A 24,080-nucleotide genomic window follows, 5' to 3' on the forward strand; every position below is an offset into this window, starting at 1 on the left:
CATTATGGCAACACATCAGAACCATGTCCCCCAACCAGTTAATTGAAAATAAGTTCTGGCCTATTGTTCAAGTGCAATCTTTTTAAATAAATTGTACCTTTATAAAGGATATTACCTAAAAGTAATACTGTATTATTGTCCTTCTTCTCTTGTTTGACAAAGAAATAAGAGAGATGTATTGATGTTCACTATATATATTTTGTCCATCTAAGCTCTCTGATAGAATTAACCACTATCTTTGTCATTACTCTGTCTTTATAATTTTGTTGTTAAATGATTTTTATAGCAATGTTTTCTAGGGTAAAACTTTCACTTTCTTTTGGCAATAAAAGCACACTGAGTTAAAAACAAACAATCATGTCTTCCTTGCAGCTCTATCTGTCTGACTCCTGCATCTGTGTTTTTCAATTGCTTAGGTACCTGGGCGGGGGAAAAAGAGGGATGTCATAGGTCAACATACTAAAACCCAACCTTACTCTTAGGGTTGAGCAAAATGTAGTTGGCTGGCTCCTCAATCTCTTCCCTTAGTCTGCCCATCCACCATCAACAATCCTGCCTCCACCTGGAAGTACAGGACCGGAAGCTGGATTCTGCCGCAGACAGAAACAAGCCTCAGAGGATCAAGACTTTCACGATCCTAACTCTCATCCTCTGAAGTCTTTCACAAGGAGGTCTCAGAGTCTCCCTCCAGCTTATTGGGCCCCCTGTCCCTAGCTCTATCCCTAGTGCTATCCCTATGCTCTAGCTCTTTCTGAGACTCCCTGAATCAGCCCACTGGCATTAGTATAATGCAGGCCCCCCCTCCTTCTCTCCCCCTGCATCTTCCACTGTGTTTTCTTCCCACCAACTGGGAGCTCTTGTGGGCAGGGACCTCGTTCTACGCTTCTCTGACTCCTCCTCACTACCCAGCTAGGCACAGGTTTGTGGGACTAAATGGTCAAATGTGGTCAATTAATTCCCTCCCTCACCCTCTGGTGCTCAGCTACAGTGGGGCCAGCCCTCCTTGGGTGCCCGGGAGAAGACTCACTATGTCTTCACTGCAGACCTTCAGGCCCCAGCTTGAGAGCCTGGTCCTGTCTCCATCATGGAAAGTGAAAGTGAAGTCGCTTGGTCGTGTCTGACTCTTTGCAACCCCATGGACAATAACCTAGCAGGCTCCTCTGTCCATGGGATTTTCCAGGCAAGAGTACTGGAGTGCATTGCCATTTCCTTCTCCAGGGGATCTTCCCGACCCAACGATAGAACCCAGGTCTCCCACATTGCAGACAGACGCTTTACCGTCTGAGCCACCAGGGAAGCCCAATTACTACTCAAGTGGCTTAGTGAAAGTGAAAGACGCTCAGTCGTGTCCAACTCTGCAACTCCATGGAGTATAGAGTCTATGGAATTTCTCTAAGCCAGAATACTGGAGTGGGTAGCCTTTCCCTTCTCCAGGGGATCTTCCTAACCCAGGGATCGAACCCAGGTCTCCCACATTGCAGGTGAATTCTTTACCAGCTGAGCCAGAAAGGAAGCGCCTCCTGTTGTAGGAGCAGGTGAGTTGAGAATACTGCCAGGCCTGGGGCTGAGACAGAACCCCAGGTAGCTGGCTCTCAGCTTTGGGGGCAGGATGCTCAGAGACAAAGATATCTGCTAACCTGCTTCAGACTCTCTTCTGGCTTCAGAGAGCTTTTGTGAAGTCTTCTGGCCAGACAGCATTCCACAGCACAGGTGGAGACACCGTGCTGATAGTTCTGATGGACACCCATGGCCCTGGATTGATGAGGGGCCCAGAAGCCATCAGCACAGAGCGGCGCCAGGCTGCCCAGGTGTGCCTGTGTCACTGAGGGCTCTCCAAGCCCTGTGAGTCAATAATACTTCCTAAAGTTCTTCTGAAGTTAGCTGCTGGTCCAAAGAGCAGGAAGTGGAAGTGGAGAAACTCCGGGACTGGAAGGGTGTCCCTCGGGCTCCTGAACTCACTGGCAGGGTGCTTAGCCCTTCCCCCCAACCCCCTCTTCTAGGCTAAATCTTCCATCCATGTTCTCCGTCTTCTGTCTCCTCTACTGCATCTCCCATCTCTCCCCAGGCCCACAGCCCCCCAAAGCCTCCCTCATCCCCCCAAAACTTCTATTCACACTGTCTCCATTTTCGGCCAACATCTCCAACTCTTCATCATCCCACTCCTTGGAAGGGAATTCTGTAGTCCTCATCTCCATCATATCCTAACCTCTCCTCCCCTCCCCCGCACCCCACAGCAACCTGGCATCTGTTCTCATCATGATGCCACGACGAGACCAGCACCATTCACCTCACTGCCAGACCATGGCCACTTCCCAGTTGGGGCTGTACAACATCTCTGTGCACTCTGATGCTATCTGTTGTCCCCGCCTTTGTGAAAATCTTTCCTTTGTGGGTGTGGTTCTCCATCCGTCCCTTTCACCACTCCTTCTTAGTCTCATCTATGGGTACCTGTTCATCAGCCTGTCCCTGACATGTTCCTTCTCTCCAGGTCTTCTCTGGATTCTCATCCCTGTCTGCACCACCTCCCAGGGTGACTTCACTCCTTCCTATCACTAGGATTAACACCATTCAATGGTGACTCCTCAATATGCATCCTGACCTGTCTGCTGGCTCTAGATCTGAGTTTCTCATCATGTATTGAGCACCTATAGACCATTATCTGCCCTTCTTCCTCCTCCTATCATCTGAACAAACTGGCTGGACCTCCAATCCTCTTGATCTCTGATCGCAGCCCCACTAATGTTTAGTATCCAAGCCAGAAACACAAGAATTGTGCCAGACCTTTCCCCTTCCTTTGCTGCCCATCTCCAATTTGTTGCCAAAATCCTCCTGATTGTATACCAGAAATCTCTCCCAATTTGGACTCTCTTTTGCCCTGGATTGGGAAGATCTCCTGGAGAAGGCAATGGCACCCCACTCCAGTACTCTTGCCTGGAAAATCCCATGGATGGAGGAGCCTGGTAGGCTGTAGTCCATGGGGTCGCTAAGACTCAGACACGACTGAGCGACTTCCCTTTCACTTTTCACTTTCATGCATTGGAGAAGGAAATGGCAACCCACCCCAGTGTTCTTGCCTGGAGAATCCCAGGGACAGGGGAGCCTCGTGGGCTTCCGTCTATGGGGTTGCACAGAGTCGGACATGACTGAGGCGACTTAGCAGCAGCAGCATACAGTATATATATATATATATATATATATATATATATATATATATATATTCTAGACATTGTCAAAGAGGTACACTAACATACAACACTCACAACAGTCCTGTGAGCTAGGTACCAGTATTCTCCCCAGAGAAATACAAAAGTTGAAGAACTTGTACAAGGTCACAATGCCAGGCAGTGCAAAGCCCAGGACTCAAATGCAGGCCATCTGGCTCTCTGTCTGTGCTTAATCCCACTCCTTGGCATTGCCCACTTCCTCCTGCTTCAGCAGCATCCCGCTGGCCTCTCTCACATCAGTCCGTTCATCCTTCCTCCCTCCTCACCCATACCCCCTTCTGATACTCTTCCATTAAGTGAAACTAGTTTTGTTTGAAAAAGCCTAGTGGCTCCCTACTGTCCATGGGATAGATCCAAACTTCTTTGCTGGGCATTCAAAGTTCCACACAATCTATCCAGTCTCATCTTCCACCATCACATCCCATGCTGACCTTCTCATAGTTTCCTTTTACGTAGTGAGACTTTACTTTCACAGCAACAAGAATATTCTTGTTGCTCCTCTCTGCCAGTCAAATCCCATACTCTTCCCTTGTCACCCGCTTTGGACACCATCTCTATGGTGACATCCTTGTGCAGTATCTCAGAGCTCAGCGCTCTTCTGTCTTAACAGAATTGCCTACAGAGTTCGTTGGCAATTTATCATCTTACAAATGACACCCTCTATCTAACCCTTAGGAATGATTAAGTATTCAAAGAATGAATGGTTAGCCCCAGATCTAGCCTGCTGGGTCCTTCTGTCTCTGCCCCTTAAATTTCAAAAAGATTCTTTTCTCTGGATCACATGAGATCATAAAGGCTGGAAAGATTTCATGTGACATTTTCTCTTCACTCTCTACAGCTCAGGGTAAAGAAATGGACACTCTCTTCCCTGTTTCTCTTCAAATTAAAACATGAAAGGAATGTGGAAGCATAACCAAACAGAATATGGCATGAGAAAATTGATGGGACCATAACATACAGACTGCAGGGGCTTTGGCGACCATGTTATGCAAGCATCTTTCTTTTATTCATGAAGACACTGAGGCCCAGAAAGGAGAGGATTGTGTACGTGCAACAGCATTGGCCGTCAGGACCTCGGACTCCCCGTCCAGGGATCTGGCCTTGTCCTGTTGCCTCCCAGCTCTGAATTAATCTTTCCGAGGGACTTAGGGGTGGCCCTGCTTCTGGGTCAGCTCACTATTATCTCCCAAACAGGCTCAGGCTGCTTTCCTGGGATCAGGAAGTTAACAGGCTCAGCATGAAACTTCCTGATGAGTAAACATCCCTTGTTCATGCAACCTCAAGATGGCAGGCAGTGTACCCAGAGCCTGGCTGCAATTCCCCATGGCACCAGCTGGCTTGGGGTCTTCCAACCAGAGCTTCACCAAAGGCGGCGGCTTAGCCTTTGCTTTCCGGCGTCCGCCAACCTTTCTCAGTATCAGACACAAAGACGACTCCTACACAGCACTGTTTCTTCCCCTCCCAGCTGCCTCCACCTCCCACTTCCTCCAGGTTAGTCACGGTGAGGTCACGCTCAGCTGCTGGCCTCTCCCTAAGGACGGTGTGCATTTTCAGGGAGAGGGGAATTGAGAGACTGGGGAGGAGGGTGCTGCAAGGCATCATGGGAAAAATGAACTTAGGCGTCAAGGAGATGTGGGTTCAAGCCCTGGCTCTGCCAGTTAACCAATGTGCGTGAACTTTGGCAAATTACTTAACCTCTCAAACCCTTCCCCAAATCAGGTGGGGCTGCTTGGGAAGCGATTTCCTTACCAAGTAAGGTGAGAATAGTGAGGATCAAATAAGACGAAGTGCCAGAAGCTCCTTGCCTACTGGCTGAGGGTCTGCAAATGTTGGTTTACTTCCCTCGTCATGAAGCTCGAGGGTATCACTATCAATTTAGGGACCTGAGAAATTCTAGTGCCCACCTGCAGGTCCACAGGTGAGCTGGTGTGAGTGTGAGGGTGTGGGTGCTGGTATCTGATGGCATCTGAAAGGCAGAATGAGAAGGAGCCAGGTGGATTCTTAGGGAGGGTGTGGATGTGTGTGTTTGTGCACAGAGGTGAGTGCCAGTCTAAGTGTGTAAAGGAGCGTGACCAGCAGAGCCTCTCTTACTCCAAAATTCCCACCCCTCTAAAGAAAAGGTCTCTTGTGGGACTTCTCTGGTGGTCCAGTGATTAAGAATCCATGTTGCAATGCAGGGGATACGGGTTCGAACCGTGGTCAGGGAACTAAGATCCCACACGCCATGGAGCAGCTAACCCTCATGCTACAACTACTGAGCCCACACGCTCTGGAGCCTGTGTAACACAAATAGAGAAGCCTGTGCACCGAAAGAAAAAAAAAAAGGAAAAAATCTCTTGTGTTTGTTCTTGTCATTAATGAGAAATGCAGAAACCCTTCCCAGGGGAGGTGGGGATTGCCCTCCTCTCTGCCCTAATGAGGCTTATCCAAGAGAAGCAAACTCCAGTGAGGTCCTCCCCTGACAGAAACCCGGAAACTTTCTCCCAACTGGTGAGGAAACCTTATCCCTACAGAAGTTCAAAGGATCAGGGGCCTCTCGGTAGGCTGCTGGGACCAGAGGGGCTGCCCCCACCCTTGACCTAGTGCAAGGTTTTCCCCAGCTTCAAACAGATCAAACAGGCAGCCAAACCCACCAGGCCTGTGGAGCGGGCCACCTCCAGGCTGGGCTAGTGCCACCGTCTTGGTGTGGATGGGCTACTCCCTGCGCATCTCATCCAAGGGACCGTGAGACACCCTCATCCAAGGGCCACGAAGCTCAGAAAGAACAAGCAACAGGCCACAGCCCAACCACGGAGGGCTCCTTCAGGGTCACAGAATCCTCAGGCATATCCTCCATCCTCCTGCCCTGGAAACACACCTGGCCAAACTATCCCTTAGTTGAGAAACTGTCTCATCTTTTTTTTTTTTTTTTTTTTTTTAAATAAATACTTATTTATCTGGCTGAGCTGGGGCTTAGCTGGGGCACATAGGATCCTAGTTGAAGATCTGTAGTTGTAGCATGTGGGATCTAGTTCCCTGACCAGGGATGGAACCTGGGACTCCTGCATTGGGTACTCAGAGTCCTAGGCACTGGATCTTAGGCACCAGGGAAGTCCTTGTCTTATTTTTAAAGACGTTGAGAGAGAAGCTTATTCTACAGCCTCCTTCCTTTGGTAGCTCTTCCAGTGTTTGATAAAACTCATTGGCTGCAAGTCCTTCCTCGTAGTTTACCTAGATGTGTCTTTAACTGAAGCCTACCCTTTTGTCTTCTTCCCAGGTGGCTTAGTGGTAAAGAATTTGCCTGCCAATTCAGGAGATGGGGGTTGCAAAAGCTCTTGAAATACCCCTACCAATCCTGAGAGTGATGAATCTACAAATAAACACCCTTGAACACTTCCCTTAATCTTCTTTGTGTCCCCACACTTGACATAGTATGAATGACCCCTAAAATTTATAGAATAAATTTTTCTTCTGAATGTCCTTACCTGCCTGTTGAAATCTAAGCCATTTCGATCATTTCCTGAAAAAGATAAAAAAAAAAAAAAGAAAATATTAATAGCTAGCAAGAGTGGAAGAGACTGAAAGTTAAAGGGAAATAGGATGTCAGGATGAGCTTCTCTTTATTTTGAAAAAGTACACTTGCCTGCCCTGTGGCCATACTCTTCCTGTTTATTCTGTTTCCTGGGACAGACTTTGAAAATTTTTTCCTCAAGAAGGGAGTAACCAGACAAGGAAAGGGGAGACTGACTTGTCCAAGGTCATCTAGAATCTAACTGGATTAGAACTTGCCATACCAGAATGCTTCTGCCAGATGTCCTCAGACAGAAGTTCTGACACAGGCTTTCTGGAAAAGCAAGGGATGACCAGCCATGGATCCTAAAGGAACTGCCCGAAGGCAAGAATCCCTCCACTATCCCAGCCCTCCAGGGTTGATGGGATCTAAGTCATGTCAGGTAGATGACTGCACCACTGTTTCTACCACCTGTCCCCCAACCTTCATTCTTTGTTTTATTCATCTTTTTCCCTTTATAGTAAATGTTCGGTTGAAAAATTAAAGGTATGCTTAATAGAAAAAAATTTTTGATATAGAAAAAGTAGCAGAAAAAAATCAATTTGCAAAGAGCTACAATGACTATTTTTGTATATTTCATGACCTTTTTATGCTTGCTTTTCCTAATTGATATATACCACTCTACAGATTTTTACTCTTTTACGCTTTTTCTAGTGAGTATCATAAATCTTTCTCCTACACCATTAAGACACATCATAAATCTTTCTCCTATTCTTGCAAAGATAATTTTTAATGGCTACATAATATTCCATTTATGGACATATCAATATCTGCTTAAACATATACCTATTATTAGAAAAATGCTTTCATTCTTTGCTAAAATTAAGTTTCCTACTCATATACCTCCTCAGGGCAGGAGCTGCCAAACAATCTTCCTTTGAGCCCCATGGATAACTGGCTCTATAATGGCAAGAAAATGATGTTAAATGCCATACACCCAGAGCTTAGCACTGGGCTTAGTACATAACAGGAGTTCAAATTATATTGGTTGGGACTTCCCTGGTCATCCAGTGGTTAAGAATCTGCCTTACCAAGCAGGCGATGTGGGTTCAATCCCTGGTCAGGGATCCCACATGCATGGGATAACTAAGCCTGAGCCACAATAAAGATTCTACATATAGCCAATAATAAATAAATAAAATTAAAAAAATTTTTAAATCTTATATTTGTTGAATGAATGAATAAATGAACATGTGAATGAATTCAGACCTTTCAATTAGAAAATTCTTCTGCTTTCTCTCTACATAAAGTGAATTGAGTACAATTGTGAACTCTGTCCTCAACAACAGATTTGCCACAAATGCAGAGGGTTCACATCTGGCTTTGGCTTGGTCAGCCCTTAATAAAATGGCAGAATACAACTTAAATAATAAAAGAAATTCTCCAGAAAGTAAGAATGATAATCATTTAGTGTTGGGATGACAAAACTTACTAGAGGAAAAAAGAAAACCTGAACACAATGACATTATGTAATAATGTATATTCAGGTTTATCACATTCTGGTAATCCTCGACATATTTGAAACTTTTTCATTATTATTATATTTGTCATGGTGATCTGTGATCAACAATCTTTGATGTTGCAGGAGATCCAACCAGTCCATTCTGAAGGAGATCGGCCCTGGGATTTCTTTGGAAGGAATGATGCTAAAGCTGAAACTCCAGTACTTTGGCCACCTCATACGAAGAGTTGACTCATTGGAGAAGACTCTGATGCTGGGAGGGATTGGGGGCAGGAGGAAAAGGGGACGACAGAGGATGAGATGGCTGGATGGCATCACTGACTCGATGGACGTGAGTCTGAGTGAACTCCGGGAGCTGGTGATGGACAAGGGAGGCCTGGCGTGCTGCGATTCATGGGGTCGCAAAGAGTCGGACACGACTGAGCTACTGATCTGATCTGATCTGATTATACTATGACTTGCTGAAGGCTCAGATGATGGTTATCACTTTGTACCAACACAGTTATTTTTAATTAAAAAAAAAAATCTCCTTTCCATTGGTTCCTCAATAGCCTTGGAATGAAGTCCAAATTTCTTAGTATAACAAATAATTCCCCGTATGATCTGGTTTCTGCCTACCTTCCCTGCTCGGTCTTCCGCCTCTCATGATCTCACCTTCCTCCCTCCCAGGTACCCTGTGCTCCAGTCACATGGAAAGATCCACACGTCCAAACACGCCACACCCCTCCCATTTCCATGCCTCCATGCACTGTTCCCTTTTACAAAGTTGGTCCCCCTCCCCTCTCTACCAGCCCTATGGCACATGTCATGGAACTCCTTTTCTTGTCTGCATGTCTCTCTCTCCCTCTGGTCTATGAATTCCTTGAAAACCAGAATGATGACACCACTTTTGTCCTCAAAGACCACTGTAGTTCCTAACATTGGCCAGAGGCTCAAGAAGCACCTGATAGATGAATGAATGGGGTCCAAGAGAATCCTCTGGAGCTTTAACTGAAGCCCCCTTCCCTCTGCTCTGCTCTAAATGATAGATAAGCTTGGCCCTTGCCTGCCTGATTGCTTGTGAAGCATCCCCGAGAGCAGCTGGGCTGGCAAGATGACAGCAGAGGTTAAGGGCTATGGGATTCCGAGAAAGAGGAAATAGGTGAGACAGGAAGTCATCTCTGAACAGCAGTCCAATTTTGAGATTAAATAAGCTAATCTGAGAGGGGAGCTAAGATGGGAAGGGCCCAAGGACTGAAAATAGAGTGTGTGCAGAGGCTAGACTTAGAGATAAAATTGCTTTTGTATTAAAAAAAAAATTCTTTCATGACATTGTAAATGTAGCCTTGTAAGGGGGTAATTTTAAAATATGACCAAAGAACAAATTCATTCATTCCACAAAATACACTCTATATACCAAGCACTGTTCTAGGCACTTGAAATATCATGCTGGAAAACCAGATGAAGTCCCTGGCCACACAGAGCTTCTTTTCTAGTTGAAGAGACATAAAAGGAATAAGAAAACAAATACACAATTTCATTTAGAAAGAGTTACTATGGAAAGCAGTGGTAATGGTCAGGAGAAGAGTGTCAGAGGCTGTTCATGATCAGGGTGGTCTGGGAAGATCATTCTAGACAGAGGGATTGAGGCCTGTGTGAGGCAAGAACGGGCTTGCCTGTTGAGGAACAGTGATGAGACCAGTAGGGCTGGAGAGAAGGGGATGGGTGTGGCCCAGGGCAAGATGACGTGGCTCTGGAAGGCAGGTCATGCTGAAGACTTTGGCTTTCATGCCAAGGACGCTGGGAAGTGATCAGAGGGTTTTGAGCAGAGGACTTACATGAACTGACTTCAGTGCTTAAACCTGTGGTGATCAGGGACTTCCCTGGTGGTCCAGTAATTAAGACTCTATGCTCCAACTGCAGTGGGCATGGGTTCGATCCCTGGTTGGGGAAGATCCTGTATGTCATGTGGCATGGCCAAAAATGAATAAACCTGTGGTAATCAGCTGTAGGGATAAGCAAGGGGGAAGGGAGGACATGCAGTGGGTCAGGTGAGAGAGGGCACTGCACAGGACAGAGGGCAGCCGTGGAGGTGGTTAGAAGGACTTGGATTTTGAACTGATACCTGACACAACCAGATATTTTAAAAATACACTTAGTTTGGCTGCACTGGGATGTTGCTGTGCACGGGCTCTCTCTAGCTGTGGCGAGCTGAGGCTATGCCAGTGGTGATACGTGGACTTCTCACCATGGTGCTTCCCTTGCCGTGGATCACAGGCTCTGGTTGTGGCATGTGGGCTCAGGAGTTGTGGCCCACGGGCTTAGTTGCTCTGGGGCAGATTCTAAACCACTGGATCGCCAGGAAAGTCCTGCCACATATTTTAGAGTCAGTGCTTTGTGTGTCTGTTTTCCACATGAAATTGTGAGCACCTAGAGGCCAGGGTTATTTCTTCTTACTCATTTTTGTACTCTGAGAGCCTTTAACAGCATTTGACACATAGTAGGAGCTGAATGAATGCATGTTTAACTGATCCAAATAACTAAGAAACTGCAACTGAAATGGATCTTCTATTCAGATCTAAGAAATCACGGGTCCCTCCACCTGCAGAAATCTGAACACATTCTATCATACAAGCTCTTGGAAGATGGCAGTCACTTGTAGGAAAAAACAAAGCAGGACAGACGCCCGGAAGGACCAGTGCATTATTTTTAGAGTTGGAAGGATACTGAAGTCCAGCCTCAGAGGGAAGCACCTTGTGGTGGTCACACAGCCTCAGAGGCTCAGATTTTCGGACTAAAGCTTGGATCTCTCAACTCCTATACTCATATAGTCTTCCCAATAAACTCACTGTGCCCAGAGTCCAACACAGAGGGAATCAAGTATTAGGCTATAATCAATAGTTTAGGCAAGTAAGCAGGATAGATGCTGATCAAATTGGAGGTGATTTAAAGCAGGAAGCAAAATTAATTCAGAAAGCTGGATGATATAATCAGGATTAGAAAATATTTTGGTTGATTCTAATAGAACTGGACATGAAACAACAGACCGGTTCCAAATAGGAAAAGGAGTATGTCAAAGCTGTATATTGTCACCCTGCTTATTTAAATAATATGCAGAGTACATCATGAGAAACGCTGAGCTGGAAGAAGCACAGGCTGGAATCAAGATTGCCAGGAAAAATATCAATAAGCTCAGATATGCAGATGACACCACCGTTATGGCAGACAGTGAAGAGGAACTAAACAGCCTCTTGATGAAAGTGAAAGAGGAGAGTGAAAAAGTTGGCTTACAGCTCAACATTCAGAAAACTAGATAATGGCATCTGGTCCCATCACTTCATGGGAAATAGATGGGGAAACAGTGTCAGACTTTATTTTTTGGGGCTCCAAAATCACTGCAGATGGTGACTGCAGCCATGAAATTAAAAGACGCTTACTCCTTGGAAGGAAAGTTATGACCAACCTAGATAGCATATTCAAAAGCAGAGACATTACTTTGCCAACAAAGGTCCGTCTAGTCAAGGCTATGGTTTTTCCAGTGGTCATGTATGGATGTGAGAGTTGGACTGTGAAGAAAGCTGAGCGCCAAAGAATTGATGCTTTTGAACTGTGGTGTTGGAGAATACTCTTGAGAGTCCGTTGGACTGCAAGGAGATCCAACCAGCCCATTCTGAAGGAAATCAGTCCTGGGTGTTCATTGGAAGGACTGATGCTAAAGCTGAAACTCCAATACTTTGGCCACCTAATGAGAAGAGTTGACTCATTGAAAAAGACTCTGATGCTGGGAGGGATTGGGGGCAGGAGGAGAAGGGGACGACAGAGGATGAGATGGCTGGATGGCATCATCGACTCGTTGGACGTGAGTTTGAGTGAACTCTGGGAGTTGGTGATGTACAGGGAGGCCTGGCGTGCTGTGATTCATGGGGTCACAAAGAGTGGGACATGACTGAGCAACTGAATTGAACTGAACTTAAACGGAATAGAAGGCAAAAACCAACAAGATAATATGTAACAGGAATAAATCTAAGCCTTATATTTAGGTTTAAAAAAGTCAACTGTATACATAAAAGATAGAGGAGGCTGAATTAAGAAATGATTAAGGTGGTAAGTGTTATGTTTAAATTTAATATTATATGTTTTTCCTGCCTTTAAGCCTATCTACATATGATCCAGTAATCTAACTCTGGGTATATATCCACAGGAAATGAAAACAGGATATCAAAGAGATAGCTTCACTCCCCTGTTCACCACAGGATTATTCACTATAGCCAAGTTAAGGAAACAGTTTCAGTTATAGCCCATCAGTGGATGAATGGGCAAAGAAAATGCCATATATATATATATATATATATATATATATATATATATGTGGTATGGTGGAATATTATTCAGCACCAAAAAGAAGGAAATTCTGCCATTTGCAGCTACATGGATTGACCTTGAGAGCACTATGCTAAGTGAAATCAGTCAGACTGAGAAAGGCAAGTAAATACTGCAAAGATCACTTATATGTGGAATCAAAAGAAAAAGAAGTCAAACTCAAACTTAAAAAAAAAGTCAGAGAGTGGAAAGTGGTTTACCAGACACTGGAGGGGTGGGGGGAATTGGGAAAAGTTGCTAAAAGGGTAAAAACTTTCAGCTATTGGAGGAGTCAAGTCTGAGGATCTAATGTATAACATGGTGGTGGTGTTGTTATTTAGTCGCTCAGTCGTGTCTTGACTCTTTGTGACCCCACGGACTGTAGCCCACCAGGCTCCTCTGTCCATGAAATTTCCCATGCAAAAAAACTGGACAGGGTTGCCATTTCCTCCTCCAGGGGGTCTTCCTGAGCCACGGGTTGAACCCGTGTCTCTTGCATTTGCAGGCAGGTTCTTTACTGCTGAACCACCAGGGAAGTCTATAACATGGTAGCTATAGTTAATAACACTGTACTGAACAATTAAAATTTGCTAAGAGAGTAGAATTTAAATGTTCTGTCTCATACATAAAACGGCAAAAATAGAGGTGATGGATGTGTTAATTAACTAGACTGTGGGAATCCTTTCACCATATATACACGTACCAAATCACATGATATACACTGTAGACATCTTACAATTTTATTTACCAGTATCAGTTCAATAAAGCTTAAACAAAAGACTCTGGGTTACGATGTGAAACCTCAAAGAGTTTTTTCAACAAAACCAATAACCAATCTCAAACTAAAACTATAGAAATAATCCAGCGAGTAACTACAGTGATTAAAAATTCATGGGTGCATAACTAAAGATAACTGACCATCAAAATAACTATACTCCATATTTCACATTTTCAAAGAGACTCAACCTCCTAAAGAAATATAATACTGGATTGGCCAAAAAGTTCGTTACTGGGAAAAACCCAAATGAACTTTTTTGGCCAACCCAAAAGGAGTCGGACATGACTGAGTGACTTTCACTTCACTTCACTTCAATATATCTCTCCCATCCCAACTGAAAAAAAAAAAATGATTCCCATTTCTGTTTATTGGCAGACATGTTTGGAAATAAACAAACTGGGGTTCCCTGTGGGGAGGGGAAGAGAGAGGAAGCTGGTGTTCTTCCTGTGGAAAAGAAACTGGAAAAAAGGAGTATTTCAGTTGACTAAAGCCAATGCAGGAGATGTGGGTTCAATCCCTGGGTGGGGAAGATCCCCTGGAGGAGGAAAAGGCAACCCACTCCAGTATTCTCGCCTGGAAAATTCCATGGACAGAGAAGCCTGGTGGGCTACAGCACATGGGGCCACAAAGAGTCAGGCATGACTGAGCACACGTGCATGCACGCACAAAGCCCACATTGGCTGGAGTGTGCTACACGTGTGTGGTAACCTGTGTGTTAGCAGACATGCAGATTTGCAGATCTCTGCTGAGAGCATCAGGCCCAGTTCAGGGTACCATTTTCTAAAAGGGACCCTGATGAACTGGCTGTAGAGCATGAGGACCAAGAGTGGGGCCTCAAAGTCACATCTAATGAGGAAAGGATATCTAGCCTAGAGAAGAGGACACTTGCCCTTCAGTTCAGTTCAATTCAGTCACTCAGTCGTGTCCGACTCTTGCGACCCCATGAATTGCAGCACGCCAGGCTTCCCTCTCCATCACCAACTCCCGGAGTTCACTCAAACTCACGTCCAACGAGTCGGTGATGCCATCCAGCCATCTCATCCTCTGTCGTCCCCTTCTCCTCCTGCCCCCAATCCCTCCCAGCATCAGAGTCTTTTCCAATGAGTCAACTTTTTGCATGAGGTGGCCAAAGTACTGGAGTTTCAGCTTTAGCATCATTCTCTCCAAAGAAATCCCTGGGCTGATCTCCTTTAGAATAGACTGGTTGGATCTCCTTGCAGTCCAGGGGACTCTCAAGAGTCTTCTCCAACACCACAGTTCAAAAGCATCAGTTCTTTGGTGCTCAGCCTTCTTCACAGTCCAACTCTCACATCCATACATGACCACAGGAAAAACCATAGCCTTGGCTAGATGGACCTTTGTTGGCAAAGTAATGTCTCTGCTTTTGAATATGCTATCTAGGTTGGTCATAACTTTTCTTCCAAGGAGTAAGCGTCTTTTAATTTCATGGCTGCAGTCACCATCTGCAGTGATTTTGGAGCCCAAACAAATAAAGATCAACCCTTGCCCTTAAATCAACCCTTCTTCCTAGGATGGCCACAAGAATTATGTGAGAGATTCATTTTGTTAAGTGTGATAACAGTACTGTGGTCAAGAAGGAAAATGTCTTTTATGGCTTAGAGACACACACTGCCATATTTAGGATTGAAATGTTTATAATGTCTATAGTTTGCAAGAAAATACTTCAGTGACAAGAATGGCAGAAACTTGATGGTTGTTGACAGTAGGCAATGAGTATATGGGGGCTCATCATTTTAGTGTCTACCTTCAGGTGTGTTTGAAATAAAAAGTTAAAAAGAAAATATTTCCCTCCCCAAATGGATGAAACAGATATGGCAAGATGCTAAGTTATTAAATCCAGGTGGTAGGTATATGGTTGTTCATTAAGCTGTTTCTTCTCTTTTCTATATATTTGAAGTTTTTCAAAATAAAACTTTTTAAAGTAATTCAATGAGGGAACATTTGAAAGCTCTACCTGGCCCAATGCCTGGTACATAGTATGTTCTTAGGTAAATGTCAGAGTACTTTTCTTTCTTCCCCAAATATTGGTTTGGATATGAAGCAGGCTTAACCTGCAGCTCCTAAAACCCAGCTCCACAAGGGTCAGTGGGGGAGGCTGCCAGGAAGCAGGCTCACCTCAGGATAAGGAAGAATTGCGTCAAATGTGGAATTGTCCAGCAGTGAAACCCATGGTTTCATGTCAACAGAGCTCAAGCAGAGGCTGCTTATTTCAGAGATGTTATAGAAGTGGTTTTTTAATTGAGGGGCTCAGATGGTAAAGAACCTGTCTGCTGTGCGGGAGAACCAGATTCAATCCCTGGGCCGGGAAGATCCCCTGGAGAAGGGAATGGCTACCCACTCCAGTATTCTTGGCTGGAGAATTCCATGGACAGAGGAGCCTGGTGGGCTACAATCCATGGGGTCACAAAGAGTTGGACACAACTGAGTACACACGTATAGTCAGCAACGAAAAGAGGGTAAAAGGCATCTCGAATCGGTGGGGAACAACAGGGTTCTGGATAGAATCTCCTTAGACCAGGATGGAGTAATACTCAATAGAGTTCCAGTGAGAAAGGTCAAGGATCTGTCTATAGGAGGAACACAGGGGGCAAGGCAACTTCCATCTCTGTCTCTCCTCCCTGGCATCTGGTGAACACCAGGTCAGCAGTCCCAGACACCTGCAAAGACCCCTGTCGAGACGGAGACAGGAGGAGCTGGCCAGTCCTCTGCGTTCCCACCTCCGAGCCGCAGTGCTGTTGGCCCGCTGATTTGCATGCTTTGGCAGCACTGGGGTGAGAGCTTGCCTGGGGAGCAATTCTCTGGGTAAGGGAGGTGGAAGCACAGGAGTGGAGAACTGTTCCAGCAGGATTTTTCACTCTTGCCTGATAAACACACAGGGAGCGTTCTGCAAGGAGGCTGAAACGTTCCCATTTCTGGGCTGCTTCTCTTCTCACCAGCTCCATTCCCAGGTAAACCCAGTAAGACTTCCCCTGTCACTTTATGACTACTTGGCAATGTATTGGCACTTCCTGGGATAGCAATGATTAAAATAACCAGCACCTTTGGAGGCCCTCCTGGGCAGGTAGCCACCAGAGCAAACCAAGAGACTTCCCAGTGAAGTCATTCTAACCAGTCAAAACAGTTTTTCCCAGGACCCCACAGACACCAAGCCTACCTTTTTTGTTACTTGAGATTCCTTCAAGGAACTGGGCACTGTGGCCTACTGGCCAGAGTTCTGTACAGAGAACACACGGTAAACTGAGCCCAAGGGTTACTTCAAAGGCTATTTTCTGCTGGACTTTGGGCAAGTTGCTTGATCTCCGTAGCCTTCAATTTCCCTTACATACTAAAACCAAAACTTCTGTCTGTATTCATGCCACTTTCTTCATGGGAGCAAAGAAATGCCTTGGCGTTTCTCAGTTTCAAAGGAAACTGAGGCTGGCCCCTGAAGGCACCTGAAGAACAGGACCCAGGAGGACCTTGATGGGCTGGGGGAAGAATGCTGGCTTACGGGATGGGAGATCAGAGCTGCAGTTCTCCACCGGCTGAATGTTCTCAGCTGTGGATAGCAGGTGCAAAGGTGCAGCGAGGGAGACATGCCCTGGGCAGACATCACTGATGACCCGCTGTACTCACTTCCTTCTCCTAAACTCAGTGCATAGCGACCACCAGCGATGATCAGAAGTGGCTCTCCTGAAGAAACCCACTTGCTACCCCAGGACAGGAAGATCTTCCAGGGTCCCTCCAGCTCTATCTGTAGATTTTCATGATTTAAAGCTTCTTCTCTAGAATGGCAGAGTAAACCCAACTGGTGTCACCAAGGGCTTCCTTGCAACATGGCCTGTGAGTGTCCCAGAGACTTTCTCCACCTATGCCATTGTATAAAGCCTTGCTCTCCAGGCCCTTCTCACAGATGTCAGGGGCATGGGTCCGGGTGACCATGGACAGAGGGTGCCCACTCATCCACCTTTGCTAAAACGGAGGCCCAGCCTCCTCTGGCTTCCCTTTATAATTTGTTGTCATTCTTTGATATATGAAAGGCTCCTCCCCAAGGTCTTCTAATTTTTTAGGAAATAGAATTCTCATTTCCTCTCAGTCTGAGCTATAGAGGGGACTCCTGGGACCCCCACTTTCTGCTGGCCACACACTGAGGCCCAAAGTGGGCAGCATGATCAGAGGAGCTAAAGGTGCATGCGGGCAGATGCATCAGGTTCCCGTAAAAAGAGACTAGGGACTCAGGCCCTGGCCTGGAATGGGGTCAAAGGGCCAGGTTCCCCAGCCCAGTCTCCACTCATCATCCCTTGACCCTGGAAAACAATAAAAATCCAACTTGAAAGGAAAAACTCTGTTAAGGCAACCCAGGGTTCTGGGCACAGATCAGAGAAGTGTCTTGGCTGCTGTTTTTCTATCAGCATGTTCTTGTGCTGAACGGGATTACACAGATGCCCGGTGCTGCACTCACCACTGACAGGTGAGGAAACTGAGTCCCAGACAGGATGAGTGATGAGCGAAAGCCACACAGGTAAAGCAGGCAAAGCAGGAACAGAACTCCAGCTCCGACGCTTGAGCTTGCCTTCTGACCACAGTCAAGGGGTTCCCTAAAGGTCTCCTCTAGACCAGCCCCCAGCCTACTCCACCCCGAGTCCTGAGAGAGGAAGAGGTTTAAGGTTGGTAAGAGACACTGCATAGACGCAGCGGGGCTCTGGGCTTCACACAGGCACACAGATGTCCTTTGTGTGGCTCCAAGGGGCACGTGTGCGGTGGGAAAGCTTAGACGGAAGATGCTATCTCACATTTGTAGAACAACTCACACTTCCTTCAGCTGCCACAGATATACTCCGGCCTCACAACTCGTTTTACAGATAAGGAAACTGAGGCTGGGTCACGGAGCCCAACCTGGAGGGAGGGAAATCTGATCTCTCAGCTCTGGAGGCAGGGCCCGTGGGCTGGCCAACAAGCATGGGTCTTGGGGACTTGAGCTGGGTTTGTTCCTTTCTGGGCAGTACACTTTCGTTTCCCATCCTTAAGAGAGCCTCGCCTGCCTGTGAGGTCTACAGGGCCAGGGATTCCAGAACTCCTACTTCACCAGTGAAGAAACCTGAGGCTCAGAGATAGCGAGGCCTGTCAATGTCCTCTGGAACCAGACACCATGCCCTTGCGCTCACCCTGTGTCATGCCTCTTCCTCCCCTTCTGGGGCCCCTGTTCCAAGCGTTGGAGTGGCCACTTCTGAGGGACAGGTGATGGGGAGAGATGAGGCTTTGTCCAAAGAAACAATAAAAAAACGAAGGACAGAGGACTACCTCTAGGGTAGGGAAAGACTTCTAAAGAAACAGGGATCTCAATCCTCTGCTGTGACCTTGGGAAAGTCATTCCCCTCTTTCTGACCCCAGTCTCTTTCCCCATAAAATACGAGAATAGAACTAGACCAGAGAATTTTCAAACATTTTGGCAAGAGAACACTGTTTTCAAATAACAGGGATTAATTAATAGTTGGCATTTATTGAGCATTTACTATGCACCAAACTTTGTATTAAACATTTTATATACAGGACAGCATTTAATCCTCATCATCACCCCATGAGTAGGTGCTCTTATTATCCCATTTCACAGATGAGGAAAACTGAGGCTCAGAGAGGCTAATCAACCTGGCCCAGGGTTACTGGTTAGTAACTTGTCAAGTAGAAACTCAAGCCCACATCTGTCCACCAGCCAAGACTGACGACACCAGTTTTTGTACTATCTACTCCAAATGAAAACAAAAAATGGAATTGTTGCAGAAACCTGAGAAGGAAAAAAGACCTTTAGAGTTCCAGAACTATAAACGTCTTCTAGTTTTTTCACTTTCAAGCACTGGAGAATGAAATGGCAACCCACTCCAGTGTTCTTGCCTGGAGAATCCCAGGGACGGGGGAGCCTGGTGGGCTGCCGTCTATGGGGTCTCACAGAGTTGGACACGACTGAAGGGACTTGGCAGCAGCAGCAGCAGCAGTCTCCTTGAATCTGTCGCATCTCTAAGCACTGGGTGTGGGGAGGAGGGGTCTTGGCACTAGTTCTTTCCCCTCCTTCCAGCCATTTCTGGATTGCCTCATGTCAGTTTGTTTGAGGGCCCTCCGTTGACTTATGCTTCCCATTCCCAAGCACGGGTGGCTGTGACAGTGTGTGGCCACGAGTGAATGGTTCACAGGCAGGTCCATTCAGGAGACAGCCCATATGCCTAACAGAGGGTCCCTCAACGGGGTCACTGCTCCATCGTGTGGACAGTGTGTCTTTCTGATACTAACACTGGCAAATAGCATTCCTGTATTGCATTAGTGTATGGCAGGCTCCGCTCTAGGGGCTTCCCTGTTAGCTCAGTTGGTGAAGAATCCATCTGCAATGCAGGAGACCCCAGTTCAATTCCTGGGTCAGGAAGATCTGCTGGAGAAGGGATAGGCTACCCACTCTAGTATTCTTGGGTTTCCCTTGTGGCTCAGCTGGTAAAGAACTGTTTGCAATGTGGAAGACCTGGGTTCGATCCCTGGGTTGGGAAGATCCCCTGGAGAAGGGAAAGGCTACCCACTCCAGTATTCTGGCCTAGAGAATTCCATGGACTGTATAGCCCATGGGGTTGCAAAGAGCCAGACACGCCTGAGCAACTTTCACTCACTCAAGCTCTACTCTAAGTGCTTTACAGATGTTGGCCTATTCAGTCTTCACTGCAACCCTATGAGACCCATCTTTACTATTACCCCCGTTTTACAGTCTAGGAAACTGAGCTGAGACATTAACCAGCTCAAGGTCCTATAACTAGTAAGTAGAGAAGCTGGGATTCAAATACAGACTCTGGCTCCAAAGTCACTGCATTTATGGCCTGCACCTTGGTAAGCTGGGGGACAGGGCTGCCGTTCCTAACACATTAGAGGAACCAGGGGTGCAGCAACCCACATCTTACAAATAACAACCGGTGAGCACATAGGATCATCATGTGCTCACAGACTTCAGCATCTTAGAACCGGAAGTGATCTCAGAGACCCTCAAGTTCAGATCCTTCATCCAATGCACAGACTCAGGGCCTGGAGACAGAGGTGATTTTTTGGCACAGGTTCATGGCAGAGATGACTCCAGAATGCCTGTCTCCTCACATCTCCTCAGCCGGACAAGGAGGTGCAGACTGCTTCTCCAGTTTCACTGATACAAAAACTGAGATGACCAATCTGTTGTCAGCAGAGGGTGGCAGGCCTGAGCCCAGAACTAGAACTCATTAACTCACTCAATGGTTTTTAAGAATCCAAGCATCTTTTAGGACCCTGGGAGGTAAACTGAGTCTGGGACAGGAGGGGAATAAAGACCTAGCTGTTTCTCCTGGGAGGCCGAGGCCACAAATACCGGGCCCAGACAACCACCCTCAGCCTCCAGGGGCCTGTGGAGACAGGGTGAGGGGACAGAGACAGGGGTGGGAGAGGCCAGCCCAGAGCAGCCACCTCCCTTTGATATCTTGGAGCCCTGAGCAGACGTTTCCCAGCTGGCTTAACCCCTTTTGTCCGCGCTTCCCTCCTCAAGAAAACCTTAATCACCCTCATTTGAATTTCAAATAACCTCTCCCCTTTCCCCCTTCTGGCCCCAACAGGCTTTGAGGCAGGGATATGGAAATCCACCCTGCAGTATGGAAATCATTGCCTTATGCAAATCAGGCACCAGTCCCCATCGTCATGGCAACCATTGGGTTTCCTCTCCTTTGGGTGACACCTCTCCGGGCTCCCCCACTTAGATTTTTTTGTTCCTCTCCCCAGTCCAAGTAGGTGGGATGGGCAAGCCCCCTGCCTACCAAGTAGGCCTCACTGCAGCCACCGCAGGCAAGTGGGGTGCCCCTCACTGAGGTGCCCAAAGGGTCCCAGACCTACCAGGCCACCTGCCTGCTTCTCTAGTGCAAATCTGGACCCTGCACACCCAAGCGAGGCCCACTGCTATTTTTTTCCCCAGGTTGGCCTAATTTAAGGATGGGCTGGGTGGTGAAAGTTCTGGAGCCTGGAGGACACAGCGATGCTCCTAGAGGGGGTGACAGGAGAGGACAGACCTGGGGGGTTTCGGCCATGCATCTCCAGCGGTAGGAGATGGAAAGCAGGGCATATGTAAAATGCCATGCAAATTAACACCTATTATTTTTTGAGTCAACAGCATTACTGCTTTTTTGGCAGATGCCCGCAGCTCTGTTTCCCACGTTCCTGGCTTAGCACAAAGGCCTGCCCTCTCTGAGACTCCCAGGGCCCTGCTGTTACCCCAGTCGTGCATGCTAAGTCACTTCAGTTGTGTCCGACTCTGTGTGACCTCATGGACTGCAGCCCGTCAGGCTCTTCTGCCCATGGGATTCTCCAGGCAAGAATACTGGAGCAGGTTGCCATGCCCTCCTCCAGGGGATCTTCCCGAAGCAGGGCTGGAACCTGGGTCTCCTGCATTGGCAGGCAGATTCTTTACCGTCTGAGCCACTAGGGAAGGTCTCAAGCCCTCAGACTTTACTCTAATTTGGCTGCTCATTTCTCTGCAGATTCCTTTTCCACTTGCTGAGCACTTTTGCACACCAGGTGTTCACTGCCCTAATTGTTTCTTGAGGAGCAAAGTAGCACCAAGAGACGAAAAGAATCTACTCACAGCTTGAGAAGTGAGGCTGCAGTTTAGGTGCCTTAATGCAGGGATCCAACCCAGAAGCTACAGTGTTGAGTTGAGCCTTTGGACGCTGCTCAGGAGTGTGTGTGTGTCTGTGGTGTCATTCCACCCCTGACAGCACAGGACTGCCTGGGCCTACCTCCCCTGCTGGATCTCCCTATCACTGCCCCCACAACACCCACAGTGGGAGCAGGAGGGATGCTCAGAAGCCCATAAGATATATCCATTGTCCATGGGAGGCCAAAGGAAACGGGCATTCTTGGACACATCCTTATCCTCTAAGGCACCTCCAAATGTGGTCCCACAACCAGGCTGGTCTGACTTGTTCACTGAAGTCTGAGACCAGATGCATCCAAACACAGAGAGTCAGAATTTAGAAATGCTCGCAGCACCCTGAGCACATGATTAGTGAGCACTCTCTGTGGATGTGGTGTAGACCAGCTTGGGTCCTATTGAATGTGTACGGTGGGTATAAGCTGCATTACCAGTCATGGATGGTGGGACTGCAGACTGGTCTGTGACTGACCGGAAATAAAACGACTGGTCCTGCAACCCACACTATTTAAGAAGCGGTGCCCTAAGGAATGACCACTGATGAAACCAGGATGACAAAAGACTACATACTGACGGCCCCCCACGTGGCCACCTCACTTTACTCCCTCTTAGATCGAAGAGAAAAGGAGGTCCAAGCGCTTCAGGGCTGCTTGGGCAGGGAGAGGGGTACATCCTTCAAGGGACCCCAGAAAGGAAGAGGGAGAGGTGCCTGGCAGGGCTGGCCCAGCCACCTATCATCTGAGCAGCATGGTCCTGCCCTGTAGGGTTGGATTTGGGACTAGATGGTGAGAAAGTGTCTGTGAGCTGTGCAGCACAGGTGTGAGCTGCTGGAGTAGCTGTTTTATTTGCTGAGGTTCTCTGTGTGCTGGAGGCAGATACCTCCCGACACCACAGGCTGCTCTCCTGAGGTCTCCAGCACACATGGCCACAGTAGGAAGCCTGGATGGTGAAAGAGTACCTCCTAATCTCCCGGCCACAGAAACTGGCAACACGGTGAGACGGAAGCCACTTGTGGAAGGCCAGAACAAGAGGCATGGGGCTTTTACTGCAGCAAGAGGGTCATAGGCAAGAGATAAGGACTTTCAGACTCTGAGAACTGCATCCAGTAAGGACAGGTGGCCAAGAGAAATGATGGGGTTAGCTTTTCTTAAGGATGGATGATAAATGGGAAAACATCTCTAAGAACAACAGATTCTTTCATTTTCCAGGGACAGATTTGAAACATCTGCAAAGGAAGAGTGAGGCATGAATGAGATTCCCTCTCAGAATCCTGGCCTCCCCAGGAATTTGTCAGTTCCCCCTGGACATCTGCAGGGGCCGTGACTTCCTTTTACTCCTCCAGAGAGGTAAGGGACAGAGTAGGTTCAGACTAAGGCACGGGACCAGAGTCTCTGGGCTTGAGTCCTAGAGCCCACCTGGCCCATTCCCTTCACTTTATTCCTGCAGCCAGCCCTCTCCTCCCCATATTGTGACAAGCAAACTCAGGTCTAGGGCACCAGCAGACTGGTCCCACACTGCTAAGTGACAGAGCTTTCTTTATCTTGTCTCCTGAATGTTTCCGATAATTATCAACCTAATGATGGATTATATTTGTATGGTGACAGACACTTTGCAAAGTGCTTTCACACCTACTCTTGTCATTTAATCATAAAAGGCGTGCATGTGAGTGTGTGTGTATTTACCCCCATGCCTCATTAGGAAGAGCTATCAAGAGGAGACTCTTGCGCACCTTCCTCCAAGTCTCACCTCACCCCAGGTACTTCCTAGACCCCGGCTGTCCTCTGTGTCATTGAAAGAACAGTTTTATAGCATAAACATTTGGGTTAAAAATCATACACATCTCCAGAGTCTTCTGCCTGTTTCTGCCTGGAAGTGCATCTCTTGGTTGCAATAAGCTGTAGTTTCTTTATCCTCAGACTTTTTCTTGGGGACGCAGTAGGGTGGAGACAGTGAGGTCCCAGGAATAAACAAATTGAGATGGGATTTCTCATCCTGAATCAGTTCCTCATTCTTTCTTTGGGCTTTTATGAGAA

General features: G+C 47.0%; 1 protein-coding gene across 4 annotated transcripts in view; it reads right to left on the reverse strand.

The window, feature by feature from the left end:
- The window catches only part of POU2F3 (POU class 2 homeobox 3), a 94,519-nt gene that overhangs the window by 48,129 nt on the left and 22,310 nt on the right, over positions 1 to 24,080 (reverse strand). For 2 of the 4 annotated variants that reach the window (XM_025266759.2, XM_006044895.3), the window contains exon 3: positions 6,689 to 6,723. The exons of the other annotated variants lie outside the window; for them this stretch is intronic. In XM_025266759.2, coding sequence (XP_025122544.2) covers positions 6,689 to 6,723 — 35 coding nt within the window. The remainder of the gene's footprint in view (positions 1 to 6,688; positions 6,724 to 24,080) is intronic. 4 annotated transcript variants of the gene reach the window in all.

This window comes from Bubalus bubalis, chromosome 16, assembly GCF_019923935.1.
Source record: "Bubalus bubalis isolate 160015118507 breed Murrah chromosome 16, NDDB_SH_1, whole genome shotgun sequence".
Classification (NCBI taxonomy): domain Eukaryota; kingdom Metazoa; phylum Chordata; class Mammalia; order Artiodactyla; family Bovidae; genus Bubalus; species Bubalus bubalis.